Below are 20,581 nucleotides of genomic sequence, written 5' to 3' on the forward strand. Positions count from 1 at the left end.
TCGTAATTTCTTTCATGGTACTTTAAGACTGCTCTTGTTAATTTAACCGTGCATGAGAAAATAACTCCCCACCCCACCCCCCTTTTAAATGCTCAAATAAAGCCAACAATACTCTCAGAAAATTCATATGCCTCAAATGTCCTTTCTCTTTTGGTAATTGGCTATTCTACTTGGACAAAATTATATTGTTCAGTGTTTAAAGTATTTTTAAGTGATGAATATTGGTGTGAGCTGACGCACTTGATCTTAATAGTAAATTTGTTGGAGTTCTGCTTTAATTCCGCTAAATCAGGCAAGCTTTACTCCCAATCAGTCAAGTCCTTTCCTTTCTCTCTATCAGGCATGCCCATCTGTTATTTGTACCACTAGCACCCTTACACTGAGTAATTTTTAGAGTCAACTATAGCATTTCTTTCTTTGTTTCTTTCAGGATACCAAAGCCCTACAAATTTTAGTTAATTTTTATTTACTTATTTATTATTGCTTTTAGGGTGGCAGCAGGAGAGAAACATCGATATGAGAGAGAAACATTGATCAGTTGCTGGGATTGAACCAGCAACCCTTTGGTGCACAGGACAACACTCAACCAACTGAGCCACACTGGCCAGGGCTAGTTAATTTTAAAAATATAATGTCAGCTCAAATAGAAAAATGAATAAAAATAACACAATTCTCAATAACAGATTCATTGAGATATAACATATATACCATAAAATTCCCCCTTTTAAAATATACAATTCAGTGGTTTTTACTATACTCAGAGTTGTGCAGTTATCACCACTGTTTAACTTTGGAACATTTTATCCTCCTCTACACCATCACCACCACCCCCCGCACCCCCCCGCCCCGCCCTCAGCCTCTAACAACCATTTGTCTACTTTTGCTCTCTGGATTTACCTGTTTTTGGACATTTCATATCAGTGGAATAATACGTTATATGCCCTTTTGTGTTTAGCTTCTTTCTCTTCAACCTTAATGTTTTCACAGTTCATCCATGTTGTGGCATGTGTCAGTACTTAATCCCTTTTTATGGCTGAATAATATTCCATGATATGGACATGCCACGTTTTGTTTATCCATTCGTCGGTTGATGACTGGTTTTAGAAAATGAACATTTTCCTAGTTTTATTGATATATAATTGACACATACCATTGTATAAGTTTAAGGTATACCACATAATGATTTGACCACAAGTTTAGTTAACATCCATCACCTCACATAGTTAAAATTTTTTCTCCTGATGAGAACTTTTATGATCTGCTTTCTCTGCAACTTTCAAGTATACAATACAGTATTGTTTACTGTGGTCATTAAATTCCCAGACCTTATTTACCTTATAACTGGAAGTACGTACCTTTTGACCACCTTCACTCATTTCCCCCACTGAACAATTTTTAAACTTGTAACTTCTTTACTTTTCTAAAGGATCTAAGGTCTATTTATTGACTTAACTTTGGCCAAATTTAAACAAGGCTCTACCTTCCCATTTTGAGCCTGGTAACCAATTCTGCAAAAAAATTGTCTTCCAAAAAGCTTAACTCTTGCTCTACCAGCCTCACTAACCAGATAAAGAGCTTCTCTGAATAAGGTTTGATAAATACCAAAGGAAAAGGTTTGGGTACTAAAATCTTATCCTCACCTTTAAAAAAGAGAATCTGATTGTGTGTGTGTGCGTGTGTGTATGTACGTACATATGTAATCCCCTTTTATGTACCTGCCTTGTCCCTCCCTGGCTACTTGTAAAATGCTGTGAGCATACAAGAAAGCTGGCCTGTCATTCAACTATCACATTGATACAGCTTTAATTTAAAATACTTCTCTGGTTGGTCAAAACCCACTACTCCAGGCCTCCAGTGCCCACTTCTGCCCAGTGCCTTTCCCAGTCTCCATATCTCAGCAAATAAAGGGGGTAGTCCTTGCCAGAGCTGGTAGGTCAACAATCGTTGCTAAATGTTAAATACTGTTACCTCAGCAGGAAATTAAAGCTTTTTGCAAACTTAAGGGTACATTGAGTGAAGAGCCTTAAGCCCTATTCACAGCTTTGTCACTAGCTAACTATGTGGTACTGGTTAAGCCATTTCTATACCTGTGTGTCCTCAATTCTAAAATCAGAAAAGTGATACTATGCTAACTACCATAATAAGATGATTATAAGAGATTGTAAAGTTCTGAGTATCCCCTGTTGTCTATAGAATTGTCACTACTCTACCCTTTTGTAAGAACGTGTTTTGAAATATTTTCAGAGTAACAATATTGACATAAATACAAAAGGTTGTATTAAGCTACACTACCAGCCTTGCATAACTTGCTGAAAATAGGTGTTTGATTGTTGAGTTGTAGGCACTTTTGAGTAATCACTCTATACCAGTGGTTCTCAACCTGTGGGTCGCGACCCCTTTGGCGGTCGAACGACCCTTTCACAGGGGTCGCCTAAGACCATCCTGCATATCAGATATTTACATTACGATTCATAACAGTAGCAACATTACAGTTATTAAGTAGCAACGAAAATTTTATGGTTGGGTCACAACATGAGGAACTATATTTAAAGGGCCAGAAGGTTGAGAACTGCTTTATACAAATGGTCCCCAACTTACTGTGGTTTGACTTACAGTTTTTCAACTTTACCGTGGTGCAAACGTGATATGCACTTTGGTAGAAACCAACTAGGCTAAACTATGATGTTTGGTGGATTAGGTATATTAAATGCATTTTCATCATACAATGGGTTTATCATGATGTAATCCCATCTTAAGTCATAAAGCATCTATTTTCTTCCAGAAAGCCACTAAAGTTTGAGGGGAAATGTTATCACTAGTGTTTTTATTTTTCCTATCGTATTAGGTGTTTATCAGATCAGCAAACAAATCAAAGCTCATGATGGCAGTGTATTCACACTTTGTCAGATGAGAAATGGGATGTTATTAACCGGAGGAGGAAAAGACAGGAAAATAATTCTGTGGGATCATGATTTGAATCCCGAAAGAGAAATTGAGGTAAGGATGGGAACATAAAAACTATAATGTTAAACCCTCTAAACTAATGTCTTCTGTCCCACTTTAAGATAACTTACACTTTCTGGGAAGTTGGTGCATATCCTGGTCATTTCATTTCCTCAAAATGAAAAGAAAAAAGAAACCAATCATTAAACAAAATAATTTGAAAGCATTTAAAAAAAAAAAAGATTGGGCAGAATAATTAACTTACTTGTTTATTTCTAAGGCTTTTTTTTCTTAGTGATCCAAAATATAACCAGGGTATGCAAAATGACCAATTTAATTTTAATACTGAAAATAATCATTTCAACAGTGAGCTTAATGATAGTAGATAATTATCTATGCTTGTTTCTTCTTCATGGTGTGGACCCAGGTGTATTTATAAAACCTGACAGGTATTATGTGTACTGTGAAAGGTATTAAATGCTAATTGAATTGAGGTCTCAGATGGTAGAACAGTTAAGAATTGTATTTTAGATCAGTAATTCTCAAAGCAAGGACAAATTTCTTGCTTTGATATTGACTCTTTTTGAGTGACTTAAATTTTGAACTTATACTCACTGTATTCTAAACATGTTTTCCAGACAACATCTCTAAAAAGAGGATCCTGATAGTACTGCTCTTGGGTTTTATTTTCAAGAAGATAGATAAGAAAGAATTGCTTTATCTCAGCCTTAAATTCATGCTGTTTCTTTTCTTCACAGATAACTCATACCCTCTGTAGTCAAGCTATACCATCTAGTTTATCCTCCTCTTGCCATTTCTAATGTAAATTTGGATTACTTTTAGAATTCAGTTCTTTGTGCTTTCAGGAGTAATTTTGGGGTCATACTTCATAAAGAAGGAGTCATTCTTTGGTTTAAATGAGGTTGATCTACCAAGGAGTCCTATTAATGAGTTATAACACTTTACTTATTATATTAACTAGTAGCCCGGTGCACGAAATTCGTGCGGGGGGGGGGGGGGGGCTTGTCCCTCAGCCTGGCCTGCACCCTCTCCAATCTGGGATCCCTCTCGCAATCCGGGACCGCTGACTCCTAACCAGCTCGCCTGCCTGCCTGATTGCCCCTAACCACTCTGCCTGCCAGCCTGCTCGCCCCCAACTGCCCCCCCTGCCGGCCTGATTGCCTCCAACTGCCCCACTGCCGGCCTGATCACCCTAAACTGCCCTCCCTTCCTGGCCTGATCACCCCTAACCGCCTCTGCCTCAGCCCTACCACCATGCCTTTGTCCAGAAGGACGTCCGGAAGGTCTCCCGGAAGGTCTCCCAGTCTAATTAGCATATTACCCTTTTATTAGTATAGGTACTAGAGGCCCAGTGCACAAAATTCGTGCACGGGGTCGGGGGAGTCCCTCAGCCCAACCTGTGCCCTCTTGCAGTCCGGGACCCCTCACTCCTTACTGCCTTCCTGCTCACCGCTCCTTCCTTAGCGCTGCCGTGGAGGTGGGAGAGGCTCCCGCCACCACTGCTGTGTTCGCCAGATGTGAGCCTGGCTTCTGGCTGAGTGGCACTCCTGCCTTGAGTGTCTGCCCCCTGGTGGTCAGTGCGCATCATAGCGACTGGTCGTTCTGGTCCTTCTGCTGTAACAGTCATTTAGGCTTTTAGTATCTAGATAACATTCACTGAGAGTTTCCCATGTAATGGATTAAATGAGGTTGATCTACCAAGGAGTCCTATTAATGAGTTATAACACTTTACAATATACTGCTTTTTAGTTCACAGAGTAAGTAGCGTCTGTATTATTATTATTATTATTCCCATATTATATATAAAGAAACTTGTCTTAGGCTAAATGACTTGACCAAAATAACGACTATTAAGTAACAAGACCAGACCTTCCTCTCCTCCTAAGCCTTAACTCTTAAAATCATGTAAAATATAAATTTAAAATGTACTGAAACAAAGAATGTTAATAATAATAATACATTATAACTTCTGTGTAATAAAATGAATTGAATAAATAAATTATCATTAGCATAAGATTACCATATTACTTTTAAATTTGGAATTTTGTCACTCATTACCCCATAATTGTTTTTAACTATTAGTGCTGTTTTCGGGTTGTAATTAATGCATGTTAGTATGTGCATGGTGACATTACAGTGTGGGTTGTGTTTTCTTTTTAGGTTCCTGATCAATATGGAACAATCAGAGCTGTTGCAGAAGGAAAGGCAGATCAATTTTTAGTAGGCACATCACGAAATTTTATTTTACGGGGAACATTTAATGATGGCTTCCAAATAGAAGTCCAGGTAACTGTAATTTTAACCATTAACTGAATATTTTTATGATATTTTGTTTCTTTTAACATAATAATAGGTGTATTTTATTTCAGGGTCATACAGATGAACTTTGGGGTCTTGCCACACATCCCTTCAAAGATTTGCTCTTGACGTGTGCTCAGGACAGACAGGTGTGCTTGTGGAACTCAATGGAACACAGGCTGGAATGGACCAGACTCGTAGATGTGAGTAAAACAAAATTGGATTATAATCTCCCCACAGAAATGCCCCAGACTAGCATTTGGAAGCAGCAAAAGTGAAAGAACTCAGCATTGGTTAAAACAAAGTGTTTAGTAAAGGGAAGAGTGTTTAGTCAAAAATAGTCCATGAACCCACTCTGAAGAAGCAAATTAGCAGTGCAAAAGCTCAATTTTTCCATCAGTTTCCATAGTAAAAAGATTTTACATGTACATGGAGCACTGTTCAGAAATGTTTGGGCCTCTGGTGGTGGTGCAGTTGGATTCAGTAAGTGCTGCTCACTAACAGACTGTCTTCTTTTTGAATTGTCTCTTACTGTATTTTCTCCCAACCCCACTGAGATACCCATCTTGTCTAGCCCAAAAGGTGTATACATTTTCTTTGCAGACTCTAAAGACCTATACAAATGTTTGTTGTTGTTCTATTATTATTCCACTGCCTAGCCACAAGCTGGTTGTCCTTTCTCCTCACCACTCTGCCAGAGTACCCCTTCCTGCTCTGAAATTCTTTTTTCCTCTCATATCCACATAGCTACAAGGATGTTGATTGGAATTCGATGTTTATATGAAACAAGTTATTTTCAAATAGTTTTTGCTACTGTTCCTATAGATCTAGTGAGACTTTCTCATGTACTCCCCAACAGCTTTCTGTCTTTCTTCTAGGAACCAGGACACTGTGCAGATTTTCATCCAAGTGGCACAGTGGTGGCCATAGGAACGCACTCAGGCAGGTAGGGTCTTTAAGGGAATGTGAGCTGAGTGATTTGAAGTGGTGGAATGTTTAACTATTGTTAGGAATGTTGTCAATCTGATCTGGAGATTTATTTTTAAGTGGCACACTAATATGCATGTTGCTCTTATCTGTTACATATACTCTTTCAATCATTAGTAATTATTTACTGAGCACCTGCTCTTGGTTAGACACTGTTGTGGGGATTTAAGCTACATCAGAGTGCAAAACAAAAATCCCTGCCCTGTGCAGCCCGCATTACAGTACATGTCAGGGACAGTGAGCCTGGCAAATGACTGGGTAAAGAATTTAATTTAGTTTTGATGCAGAATCACAGCAACAGAACACTAGACCTGGAGACACTTAAGCAATCCAGGTGAACCTACCAATTTTGATGGTGAATGTACCTTGGCAAGCCAGCAATGTAGCTAAAGTACTGTTATCAAAATTCAGCCAGATACTGTTGACGATAGAGGTTCTAGGCATAAATACTCCTCAAAAGGGAGATGTTCAAGTGATATTAGCGCTAGCTGAGACTTTCTTCTTTGACATAATTAAAAGAGAAGATTTCTAATTAGAAAAGAACAGCTTTTTCCCTCTGCAATTTGGTGTTACTTAACGTGGTCCTTGGGTACTCCTGCGCTCATTTCCCAGGTGACAGTGTCTTTGAACTCTATCAGCATGAATCTCCCAGAGTTCTGCCTTGTTACAACTCCAGTTCTGAGTCGCTCTTCCAATGCTTATTGAATTCCTGCAACTGTAAGGCACTGATCTCGATGCATGGAGTGGCACAGAGGAATATGAGACATGGTCCCTTTCCCCAATAGATTATGTATGTCCATAAGAAAATAAAGAGCTTTTATTAGGTTTAGCATTACTTGAATAAACAGGCAGCAGTGCTTGGAGTTCAACAGAGAAATTACTGTGAGCCTGAGTTGTCAGAGAACACTTCACAGAGGAGGTAAGATTGGTCCTGCCTTGGAGGAGTCCTTGGATCTTGAAGAGGCAGTGAAGAGTGAGGAGTCATATCAGGCAGGAGGAAATAGATGGAGCAAATTCAGGTCAAGAACGTTTCTAAAGGCTTTTTGATACCTAAACTTGTTAGCTTGGCCTGTAAAGCCCATTAATGATTGTTTTTAAGTTTACATTTATTGTTGAAAGTATTACAGAGGTCTCCTCCTCCACACACACACATCCCAGGCCTTCACCACAGGATTGTCTGTGTCTACAAGCTCTTTGGTTAATCTCTTCCTGCCCCCCTCCACTCACTCCACCTCCCCCCCTGTCCCCCCCCCCCTCCCCGAAGAATAGAATGGTCAAGTTGTTGTCCTGTCCAACCCCTTTGTGCTTCTCTCTCTCTTTTTTAATCCTCACCCAAGGATATTTTTTCATTGAATTTTAGAGAGTGGAAGAAAGAGGGAAAGACAGAAACAGCGATGTGAGAGAAGCACATCTATTGGTTGCCTCCTGCACAAGCCCCGACCAGGGACTGGGCCGGGGAGGATCCTGCAACCAAAGTACATGCCCTTGACCAGAATTGAACCCAGGACCCTTCGGTCTGCAGGCAGACACTCTATCCATTGGACCGAACCGGCTTAGGGCCCCTTTGTACTTTTCTATCTACTCCTCTCCACCTGTTTATGTCCCACCTATCTGTGCCACATTTGATGAGATGAAATCCCAGGTCACCTACATCCTCCCTGCCTGAAATTTCATAATCCTTGTATATTTCATTTTACTTTATTAACTCACTCTTTCTCCCCAGTCTGATTATAAACTCCTGTTTTGCGTCCTTTCCCGTCTCTTTTCTTCTCTGAATCCCTAAATGTTAATGCATCACAGGCAGAGAAAGAGCACACCCTTCCCTGTTGTGAGACAGTGAAAAGCACAGGCCAGAGCTCTATCCTGGTTCTGCCACTAACTACTTGGTTGATGACTGGTTGAGGGTTTTGGCATCCTAGGATTTCATTGTTCTTATTTGTAAAATAAGAAAGTTGAAATGGGCTACTCTTTTCCTGTTTTTGACTTTATACATTTTTCTGATTATAAAAGCCACATTCCTATTCTTGCATTAGATCATAAACAAGGACCTAATGGATCTTTCTAAATGTATTCGAGATGAGAAATCTTTGGTTATATATTTAAATTGATCTGACATGTGAGTCAAATACCAAAATGTAGTACCATCATTTATCTTAGGAGCAATATAGAGCCCCATAATGATTCCAGATTACCTTAAAGCGGAAGCTTGGTTACAATTTATATACTCTAGACTAGAATAAGAATAAATTCAACACAGTGAAAACTTAAATATTTATTTCTATAAAATTCCCTTTGGTAGAGAATTTGTTATGTTCTCCATACCTTTATTAGGGACAGAGATCCTGAGTCCAAAAAATCTTTCTGAAGATAGAACATAATTCATGCAGTGAAAAGCGTGGGAGCTTTAAAATTATTTCTTGGGGTCCATATGGAAGTTGTTTATTTTCAATAACAAAGTTGTTGGATTATTACTAAAAATTGCTTACCAAAAGTAGAATTAATCTCTTATATGTGACTGAAGAAAGAAAAAGGAGGCAGAGGTCTCTTTTGTTTTTTTTAAATAACTACCATCTCTAGTAAATGACTCAGAGTTTTTGTTTCCTACATGTTATACCAATAAGACATTCTGGTGTTTTTTGTTTTGTTTTTTAATCCTCACCCGAGGATATTTTTCTATTGATTTTCAGAGAGAGAGGAAGGGAAGAAAGGAGGGGGGGGAGAGAAACATTGATGTAAGAGAGACACATTGATTGGTTGCCTCCTGAACACATCCAGACTGGAGCCAAGGAATGAACCTACAACCCAGGTACATGCTCTTGACCCGGAATCAAACCTTCAGTGTGCGGGCCGACGCTGTAACCATTGAGCAACACTGGCCAGGACTCGGGTGGTTTTTAAATATAACTTTTTGAGGGGTTTCCAAAACTATAGAATTGTTTGCAGTTTTCCTAGTAAGATTAAACTAATTTGGAAACAGTATCAGTTGGAGCTTCTCCAAAATAAAAATTGATAATTTTTGAATGCCTAAGAAGGTATGGTAAAGTTTACATAAATTCGTTAAAAACTAGAAACCTGACACCTGCAGAGTGGAGCTGTATCTCATTGTTCTTTAGGTATGTCTGTTTAATCTGAGTTGGAATATTTTGTTCCCTTACTGTGAGAGGGCAATTCACTTGGCATCAGCTTTGGCACTTCTTGGCTTAGAGGAGCATCACAGTGGAAGCCATAAAAGTTGATTAATGAAATACATTCTCAGAAGAAACCTTTAATCTATGGGAACTGTCCAATTGCAATAAAGTGTGTTTCTTATATACCTTTGAAATTGAAATGACCAGTAAACTTGTAGCATAGGCTTCAAATGCCAGTTTCCTACTTTTAAACTCCAGTATTCACAAATAGAAGCTATTTCTGTTACCTGGATAGAAGACAGAATTTGTGAATTAAGTTAGCTACCTGGAAGTTTCAACCTATGGCTCACAAGTTACTAAAATTCATTCATGAACATGTTTAGAGAGCAATTTTATAGGTAAACTAGAGGCCCGGTGCAAGGATTCGTGCACCAGTGGGGTCCCTCAGCCTGGCCTGCGGGGATCGGGCTGAAACCAGCTCTCTGACATCTCCCAAGGGGTCCTGGATTGCGAGAGGGTGCAGGCCAGGCCAAGGGACCCCACCAGTGCACGGTCGGGGCCAGGGAGGGACCACAGGAGGGCTCCAGGGCGTGTCCGGCCCATCTTGCCCAATCCCAGTCTTGGCGGACCCCAGCAGCAAGCTAACCTACCATTTGGAGCATCTGCCCTTGGTGGTCAGTGTGTGTTGTAGCAACTGGTCAAACGGTTGAATGAGTGGTCGGACACTTAGCATATTAGGTTTTATCATATACTAGTATATTATATAGAATAGTTGGGATCTTTTCGTCTTTCATCTCCTACCTTGAATTCATTAAGGCATATGAAACAGCATCACTAAACTTGTGTTTTTTAAGTTCTTTAAAGCACTATCCTCTCATAAATAGTATTTATTTTAATCTGAAAGATAAATGATCTCTTTCCAGATATTAGTTATATAATTAGTTTCAAAATTGAAAGGAACTGTCATTCTGATTTCTGTTACTGGCTTATTTTAGTGATAGAATTTTCCCATCTGAATAATTAAAAACAAAACTTGCTGCTTTTGTCCCACCCTGTTACATGAGATTTAGATAGTAATTTTATTTTTCTAGTATTGTCCCATTTTCTCCACCCTAACCATTTCTTCCTGCACACTGCACTACTACTAAGTAATTCTTGCTAAAATATAGGTTGTCATGTTCAAGACATTTTATATTAGTTCATTATTCATTTTACAAATACTTTTAATGCCTGATCTGAGCTAGGCAATGCTCAACTTTGAACTCCAACCAGCTCTGCATACTGTCTATAACAGTGATGGCGAACCTATGACACACGTGTCAGAGGTGACACGCGAACTCATTTTTTTGGTTGATTTTTCTTTGTTAAATGGCATTTAAATATATAAAATAAATATCAAAAATATGTCTTTGTTTTACTATGGTTGCAAATATCAAAAAATTTCTATATGTGACACAGCACCAGAGTTAAGTTAGGGTTTTTCAAAATGCTGACACGCCGAGCTCAAAAGGTTCGCCATCACTGGTCTATAACCTGCCTTCTCTCACTTATCCAGCCTTTGGTTGTCTCTCCTTAGTTCCCAGCCTTTTCTTATAGCTCATATCTTGCCATACTCTTCTGAAACACCATTTCTTCCTTTAGTGCTTTTAGATAAGTCATTTATGATGTAGTTGGATTTAAGTCATTGTTTTACTTCTCAAGAGGCTTTTACATTTTTACTTTTCCTATAAATGTGAATGAAAAACTATCAAATTTAGTTTCTCTGTGCCTATGTTAAGGTATTGGAGAGGCAGAGTGCCCCCTGCTGGTTCCTTTGAAATCACACCAAATGAATGGCTGGCTGCCTTTCCCTCCCACCTTCACACTGTGCGTGCTCCCTCCTACCTCCATAGCTGTGCAGCTTTCACTCCTCCTGCCTGAACTGCTGTACTTCTTTCCCTCAGGGTTCAGCTCAACCCATATCCTACATCCTATCCTCCTGCTACCATTCATTTTCCTTATGAGAGTTCCTCTACTAGACGTACATAGTCAGCATCACTAAGATTGGCACTTGATTGTTTTGTTTTAATTGGCTCATTTCCTTTTCCCCACTTCTAGTATAATCTTCAGAAACACTGATCCTGTCATCTTATTCTATTTAGACTAATTAGCAAAGAAATGCTGTGGGCATTCAGTGAATACCTAAATAGAAATGAACATGCCTAGGCCCATATAAGTATATTTATATTGTATCTAGCAACATTTTGCAAAATGAACTCATCCTTCATTGGAAGAGGAAAACATGTCATACTTAAGAGTAATATTAAAATTTCTTAATTTTTAAAAAGGGAGAAATGATGATCAGCAACCATTTTCTCTATAAATGCTAATATCTGAAGATTTTTTATTTTTACTTCTTAATAGGTGGTTTGTTCTGGATGCAGAAACCAGAGATCTAGTTTCTATCCACACAGATGGGAATGAACAGCTCTCTGTGATGCGCTACTCAGTAGGTGAGTAGATTTACCCCCACCCTGGCATTCACAGCATTTCTCTGTATCTGCTTTTTTCATTTTCAATGAAGCTGATTACTATATTCTCTGTCTAGAGTTGTAAAGTATTGAATATGGTTTCCCCAGAGTTTCCGATTAAACTCTGCTGCGAGAAACTGCAAAAACTCTGCTGTGAGAAACTGTAAAAAATCTGCTAAAGTTAAACAACATTCTAAATCAAGGAAACAAATTTATAATGAATTGTTAGACTGCATTCGCAATTGAAAGCAGAAAATAGTGCAATCACCCCATCTCACCCCCACCCCGACACATACACACTTTCTATTTTGGCACTAAACATATAGTGTGCTTAGAATTTTGAATAGGTACTAGGTTGAATGTTACATCTATTTAGCAACCTTTTCTTTGTATATAGGAGAATATAAAAGAAATTATAGAATATTAAAAATATACGAATTTTATAGGCCCTTCAAGTTCTTTAAAATCTAGTGGCATTATTTCAGATTACATATAGTAATGATTGTTTTATTAATTATATGAAACTAGAGGCCTGGTGCACGAAATTCATGCACTGGGCGGGTGGGGGGGGGGGTGTGCCTCAGCCTGGCCTGCTACTGCTGGCTTAGGCCTGCTCCCCCTGTCCTTAGCGCTTCTGCAGAGATGGGAGAGGCTCTCACCACTGCCGCTGCACTCGCCAGCCGTGAACCCAGCTTCTGGCTGAGTGGTGCTCCCCCTGTGGGATCAGGCCAAAACTGGCTGTCCTACATCCCCCAAGGGTTCCCGGATTGTGAGAGGGTATAGGCCAGGCTGAGGGATCCTACCAGTGCACTATCAGGGCGGGGGGAAGACATGAGAGGTTGGCCAGCTGGGGAGGGACCGCGGGAGGGCTCCAGGGCATGTCTGGCCTGTCTCACTCAGTCCCGATCGGCTGGACCCCAGCAGCAAGCTAACCTACGGGTCAGAGCATCTACCCCCGGTGGTCAGTGCATGTCATAGGGACTGGTTAACTGCCCCCTGGTGATCAGTGCATGTCATAGCGAGCGATTGAGCATCCTTAGCATATCATTAGCATATTACGCTTTGATTGGTTTTGAATGGCCAACCGGTTGACTGGACACTTAGCATATTAGGCTTTTATTATATAGGATACTCAGCAGCCCAAGAATTTGATAAGTTTGTTTAGCCTTGTTTGAATTAATCTTTGTACTTTATTTAAAATGTTAAGTTTTCATAGTATTCCAATTTTCTTTTCCTCTTATTATTATGATTTTGATTCATAACTTTCTTTCCTGGAGTTAGAGTGACATTCACATATATTCAAAAATATATTCCAGTAGTTGTTGGATTAGTGTGGGGTTCAGATGACCTTTTGATTGCTTCTAAGTTTTCTAAGTTGTTTCATAGGAAGCACTGAATTCTGTTCTCTTGAGTTGAGAAAGGAAGGAAAAGTATTTGCTTCTATCTATAAGCCTGGCAAGAGTAGAAGCAGAAAAAGTTTTGGATTGGCTTTTTTCAATATTGTAGTAACAAGTAACTACTGCAAATGTAGCAGTTAATATACAAGAATCAGTTGGACTTTATTGGCCATCTGCTACATCAGTGGTTCTCAACCTTCCTAATGCCGCGACCCTTTAAACAGTTCCTCATGTTGTGACCCCCAATTTCATTGTACAAATTGAACATAATTAAAGCATAGTGATTAATCACAAAAACAATATGTAATTATATATGTGTTTTCCGATGGTCTTAGGTGACCCCTGTGAAAGGGTCGTTCGACCCCCAAAGGGGTCGTGACCCACAGGTTGAGAACCGCTGTGCTACATAGTAAGTACAATAGAGGAGAACATAGCTCCTTCCCAGGAGAACCAACCCTATATTTGGAGAGGTCCTATGTGCTCAGCTGAAGTGAGCAATTATATGCTCAGCTTACCATATGAATACTGTGATTTAGACCCGTAAAAGCTGGTTAACCTCCACGGGGCCAGATTGTAGTTATATCAGTGTAGCTATTTCTCTAGTCAACACTCTTTCTTGCTTCATTCTAGATGGCACCCGCCTGGCTGTAGGATCTCATGACAACTTTATTTACCTCTATGTAGTCTCAGAAAATGGAAGAAAATATAGCAGACATGGAAAGTGCACTGTAAGTAGAGAAGTAAGATAAATTGTGAGACTGTTGGAAATTTTTACTTGTGTTAAAAAGAGTTAAGTGTTTACATTGATGTACCTGTTGTTTTCTGCCCTTTAAACTTTAATCTGAAAACTGAATTTACCTGACAGCAGAATATTACAGTTCCCTGTGTACTATAGAAAACTTTCTCCTTTGTTTAAAATTAAATCTTTATTGTTGAAAATATTACATGTCCCTCTTTTCCCCCCATTGACTCCTCTAGCCTGTCCCCATCCCCCGCCCAAGGCCTTCACCACCCTTTTGTCTGTGTCCATGGGTTATGCATATATGCATACAAGTTCTTTGGTTGATCTCTTCCCATCCACCACCACCTTCCCTCAGAGACTCCACAGTCTGTTCCATGCTCCTATGTCTCTGGATCTATTTTGTTCATCAGTTTATTTTGTTCATTCAATTCTACATATGAGTGAGATCATGTGATACTTGTCTTTCTCTGACTGGCTTATTTCACTTAGCATAATGCTCTCCAGACCCCTCCTTGCTGTCTCAAAGAGTAAGAGATCCTTTTTTACTGCTGCATAATATTCCATGGTGTAAATGTACCACAACTTTTTTATCCACTCATCTACTAATGGACACTTGGTCTCTTTCCAGATCTTAGGCATTATAAATTGCGCTATGAATATAGGGGTGCTTACATTCTTTCTGATTGGTGTTTCAGGTCTCTTAGGATATATTCCTAGAAGTGGAGTCACTGGGTCATATGACAGTTCCGTATTTAATTTTTTTAGGAAAGTCCATACTGTTTTCTATAATGGCTGCACCAGTCTGCATTCCCACCAGCAGTGTACTAGGGTTCCCTTTTCTTCACATCCTTGTCAACACTTGTTATTTGTTGATTTATTGATGGTAGCCATTCTGACAGGTGTGAGGTGGTACCTCATTGTCATTTTAATTTGCATATCTGTGATGTCAGTGACTTTGAGTATTTTTTCGTATAATTCTTGGACATCTATATGTCTGCTTTGGAGAAGTGTCTATTTAGGTCCTTTGCCCATTTTTTAATTGGATTGTTTTGTCTTCCTTTGTTAAGTTCCTTATATATTTTGGATATTACCCCTTTATCAGATGTATCATTGTCAAATATGTTCTCCCATACAGTGGGCTTCCTTTTTATTTTGTTGGTTTCTTTTGCTGTACAGAAGCTTTTTATTTTGATGTAGTCCCATTTGTTTATTTTCTTGTTAGTTTGCTTTGCCCTATGAGATGTATCCGTAAACATACTGCTATGAGAGATGTCTAAGAGTTTGCTACCTGTGGTTTCTTCTAGGATTTTTATGGCTTCATGACTACTTACTAAGTCTTTTATCCATTTTGAGTTTATTCTTGTGTGTGGTGTAAGTTAGTGGTCTAGTTTCATTTTTTTGCAAGTATCTGTCCAATTATCCCAACACCATTTATTGAAGAGATTGTCTTGAGTCCATTGTATACTCTTGCCTCCTTTGTCGAATATTAATTTGAGTGTAATGGCTTGGGTTGATTTCTGGGGTCTCTGTTCTGTTCCATTGAATTATATGTCTGTTCTTGTGCCAGTACCAGGCTGTTTGGATTACAGTGGCTTTGTAGTATAACTTGATATCTGGTATTGTAATTCCTCCAACTTTATTCTTTCTCAGGATTGGTGCAATTATTTGGGGTCTTTTCTGGTTCTATATTTGGAGTATTTGTTCTAGATCTATGAAATATGCCTTTGGTATTTTAATAGAGATTGCATTGAATCTGTAGATTGCTTTGGGTTGTATGGGCATTTTAATGATGTAATTCTACCAATCCATGAACATGGTATATTCTCCCACTTGTTTATGTCTTCCTCTATCTCTTTTTTTCAATGTCCTATAGTTTTCCGAGGACAAGTCTTTTACCTCCTTGGTTAACTTTATTCACTAAGTATCTTAATTTTTTTGTTGCAATGGTAAATGAGATTGTTTAGTTTCTCTTTCTGACAATTCATTATTGGTGTATAAAAATGCCATCGATTTCTGGGTGTTAGTTTTGTATCCTGCTACATTGCAGAATTCCTTTATTAAATCTGTAGTTCTTGTTGGAATCTTTAGGGTTTTCTGTGTACAATATCATGTCATTTGTGAATAATGAGAGTTCTACTTCCTCCTTTCCAATTTGGATACCTATTATTTCTTCTTTTGTCTGATCTCTGTGGATAGGACTTCTGTGTTGAATAACAGTGGTGAAAGCGGACATCCCTATCTTGTTCCTGTTCTTAGGGGAAATGGTTTTAGTTTTTGCCCATTACGTATGATGTTGGCTGTAGGTTTGTCATATATGGCTTTTATTATGTTGAGATATGCTCCCTCTATTCCCACTTTGCTGAGAGTTTTTATCAAAAGTGGGTGTTGTGTTTTGTCGAATGCTTTTTTTGCATCTATTGATATGATCATGATTTTTGTCTTTCAGTTTGTGATGTATCATGTTTATTGATCTGTGAATATTGAACCAGCCTTGCATCCCTGGAATAAATTCCACTTGGTCATGGTGTATGATCTTTTTAATATATTGCTGGATCTGATTTGCTAATATTTTGTTGAGGATTTTAGCATCTGTGTTCATTGGGAATATTGGCTTGTAGTGCCTTTATCTGGTTTTAGAATTAGGATAATGCTGGCCTCATAAAAAGAGTTTGGAAGTGTTCCTTCCTCTTGAATTTTTTGGAATAGTTTGAGGAGGATAGGGGTTAGTTGTTCTTTGAAGGTTTGGTAAAACTCCCCTGTGAAGCCATCCAGACCAGGGCTTTTGTTTGCTCGGAGTTGTTTTATTATTATTATTATTATTATTATTATTACTACATGTTTTCTGATTCTTCCCTTATTCAGTTTTGGGAAATTTTTGTGGGGTGTTTTTAGGAGTTTGTCCATTTCATCTACATTGTCTAGCTTGTTGACATATAGTTGTTCATAATATTTTCTTTTACAACCCTTTGCATTTCTGTGGTGTCAGTTGTTACTTCACCACTTTCATTTTTGATTTTTTTTTATTTGGGTCCTCTCTGTTTCTTGATGAGTCTGGCTAACAGTTCATCAATCTTGTTTATCTTTTCAAAGAACCAGCTCTTGGTTTCATGGATTTTTTTTTCCCCACTATCTCATTTATTTCTGCTCTGATCCTTATTGTTTCCTTCCTTCTACTTTGTGCTTTTCTTGTTCTCTTTCTGATTATTTAAGTTGTAGGGTTAAAATAGTTTATTATTAATTTTTCTTGTTTTTTTTTGAGGTAGGCCTGTAGTGCTATGAACTTCCCTCTCAGGACTGTTTTCACTGTGCCCCAGCTTTCTCCTTTTGATGGGAGTTTAATACTTGTCTGTCTCGGACTAATTTTAAGGTGGTTTCTTAAAACTTTCTATCAGAAACCCTTAGAATAACACATTTTGAAAATGGAATGAGTCAGAAATGAAACAGTCACTCACTTTTAACCCAAATGTCCCATGTTCCTGCCCACCCTGGCATCCTGTATCGCCTCTCTGCCGCTAAAATAATTTATATAAATATTTGTCTACATTAAGAAAATTAACATTTTCTTTAATTTGTTGCCATTTCAGATTGACAAGTTTATCACTTTACAATGAAGATTAGATTCAATTCTTTAAATATACTGAGTACTTACCTTATGGCAGGTACTCTGCTAATGAGATAAATGTTCTAGGCACTGGGAATATATGAAAGATTTGTTCCTTGTCCTAAAAAAGGACATTTGAGCTGAGGACATGACGAGAAAGGCAGCTAGTATTCGGTCTTCTCACCTATAAGATGAGGATAATAGTTTCTGCTTCACTGGTTAAAACTTGTTAATCCATATAAAATACTTAGAATAATGCTTGGCACATATATGTTGCTATATGTTAAATATTATTTTTATAGAAAATGAGGTAGCTTGATATGTATGATGTCAGGAGATTAATTTAGGATTAGCAAATCACTTGAATTATCGATTATTGGCACAGATTCTTTAGCAGCCTTTATCACAAAATAGTTTCAGGGTAATAAAAGAATTCATTTTTCTTTTCTTAATAAGCAAAACCTAGGCCATTTACTTTTTGAAGAAAAAAAATTTATATTTTTGCATATTTTGTATCATGTGCTAAAAATCAACCTATAATCTGGTCTACAAGCAACCTCAAAGTTTTAGAATTCATCCAAAATATTTTTGTTTGCCTTGACAGCAATTATGAATCATTTCTATTTATTTAAATCTATCTTTTAGTCTATTTTTATTTATATACTAAAGGCTTGGTGCACGAAATTCGTGCACGGGGGCGGGAGGTCCCTCAGCCCGACCTGCACCCTCTCCAATCCGGGAGCCCTCAGGGGATGTCCTATGATGGCTTAGGCCCGCTCCCCGTGGTTCTCTGCTGTCTGCGGGGCCCGCTTGGCTGCTCCCGGGTCGCCACAGGCAACAGCCAAGCGGGCCCTGCTCTCAGCAGCCACCCTTGGGACTGGAGGACTCCAGCAGGGCTGAGAGGACTGGCGCTGCCATCTTGTGGCTGTGGGCACCGCCGTCTTTCTGTCAGAGTGATGGTTAATTTGCATATTACTCTTTTATTAGATAGGATTTTTTTTTAATTGATTTCAGAGAGGGAGATAGACATAGAAACATAAGTGGTGAGAGAGAATCATTGATTGGCTGCCTCCTGCATGCCCCACACTGGGGATCGAGCCAGCAAACAGGGCATATGCTCTGACTGGGAATCCAACTGTGACCTCCTGGTTCATAGGTCAACCACTGAGCCAAGCCAGCCAGGCTCAATTTATTATTTTAATATTTTTGATATAGGGTAATATAATAACACTTCATTATGCAACTGATTAAATAAAATGTTCCACTGAAAGAAATTTTCAGATTACCAAAGTTTAATTAATTTTTACCTTAGCCTTTTTATAAAGTCCATGTCTTTAATAGACTACGTCAAGTATAATTTAATATTGTGGTATAAAATTTTACAGGTAGCACGTACTCAGCATTAATTTTATGGATGAAGATATCGAGTTTCAGAGGAGATAAATGACTTGTTGTTGGTCACATGCTGACATAGTGGTAGATATGGGACCTGAATCCTATTCTCATCGTAGTAAACATTCTCATGTATGATAATGCCTGGATTTATCAATATGTATATTGGACTGTGCTCTTACAGCACAACTGATTCAGAAAGGAAGCAGCAATGCGTGACATTGGATGAGAATGACCTTGGAAGTGTTAAAAAATGGCAAGCTTATCAGTTGCATGAGACTTGGCCTTTTCTGATTGGGCAGCTTTTATCTTTCGAGCATTTCAAAGGATTATTTTGAGATATCCCTAGGAACTGTTAAAGTTTATAGTACTGTTTGAGGCTGTAATGGAAGGTTCAGTTACTCCGCTTTTCTAATTATCTGTTTTGTCTTTGCTCCCAGCTGTCACTTCTTACTGTCTGTTTCCACCAGCTGGTCTTACAGTTTCATGTTCACTTCTCTTATCTGTTGTCTGCTATAAGACAGACAAAACTGGGCTAATGCTCGCTCTGCCACTTATTAATTTATGACTTTAGGAAAGTTAATTAACTTCTATGAGTCTTAATACCATTATCTTAAAATTGGAGATTATAATAGTTCCTACTTTATGGGATTGTTGCCAAGATTAGGTCTTTGCTAAAATGTGGCTACTGGAGCTATTCTCAGAGTTCCAAGTACAAATGCTGTTCTCTGTTTTATTTCCAATATTTTTCTGTTAGGAGTCAGCATTTAAGTGACCACCATAGCTACAGAAACATATTTAGAATTTCAGAATATGTCCCTCTGATAAATTATAACCAGGCAGTTGGAGCTTGTCCCTCTTCACAGCATCATGTTCTATGGGAATGTCAATTGGGAAGATGACTAGCACCCAAGCACATGAAGAAGCAGTAGTTAGAGGAGGGCAGTTGGTCAGTCAGTGGTGTGCTTGAGGAGGTCATTACAGGCCAAGACCTTGCTTGCAGTCTCATAAGCTGAGAAACAAGACAAGATCATTTTAGAAAGATGGACTTACATCATCCAAGTTCTCCAAAGCAAAGCTGGTGTCTAAAATATCAGTTTATAACAGGAACTGTAACTGGCAAGGAACTGAATCCTAGTTTCCTCTGATCAAATTTTCTTTCTATAAGCAAGCCTCAGGACTCCAAGTCATAATCAGAATGCTAGTTTATTCATTTAAAGTAAGATACATAATTGCCAAGGGGACAGGATGTGAGGATCCTCTAGACAGCACTTCCCTTTAAGCCAAATTATTTGGTCTGGCCCTGCCAAGGCATTAGGGGTGAGTTAATTAAATGTTTGACCAGATATAGCAGGCTAATTTTTAAGTTGATAATTTTGAATGGCCCGCAAATGATGTCATAAATATCCAAATGGCCCTTGGCAGAAAAAAGGTTCCCACCACTGCAAGCAAAAGAGTGCATATGAAATCCGAGATAATCAGAAGGTGAGTGAGCTCACAGTAGGGTGAGAGCTGCCACGGGCTGGTCTTGGTTGCGGTCCCTCTGCTCTGGACATTAGGTG

General features: G+C 38.7%; 1 protein-coding gene across 2 annotated transcripts in view; it reads left to right on the forward strand.

Moving 5' to 3' along the window:
- EML4 (EMAP like 4) overlaps positions 1-20,581 on the forward strand; it is a 163,158-nt gene that overhangs the window by 128,783 nt on the left and 13,794 nt on the right. For both annotated transcript variants that reach the window (XM_070429100.1, XM_070429099.1), the window contains 6 exons: positions 2,846-2,997; positions 5,125-5,250; positions 5,334-5,465; positions 6,141-6,208; positions 11,781-11,869; positions 13,915-14,012. In XM_070429100.1, the coding sequence (XP_070285201.1) occupies positions 2,846-2,997; positions 5,125-5,250; positions 5,334-5,465; positions 6,141-6,208; positions 11,781-11,869; positions 13,915-14,012 (665 nt within the window). The remainder of the gene's footprint in view (positions 1-2,845; positions 2,998-5,124; positions 5,251-5,333; positions 5,466-6,140; positions 6,209-11,780; positions 11,870-13,914; positions 14,013-20,581) is intronic.

The sequence above is a fragment of the Myotis yumanensis genome, unplaced genomic scaffold (genome assembly GCF_028538775.1).
Source record: "Myotis yumanensis isolate MYYU_CA2020_CCGP unplaced genomic scaffold, mMyoYum1.0.hap1 SCAF_11, whole genome shotgun sequence".
Lineage (NCBI taxonomy): Eukaryota > Metazoa > Chordata > Mammalia > Chiroptera > Vespertilionidae > Myotis > Myotis yumanensis.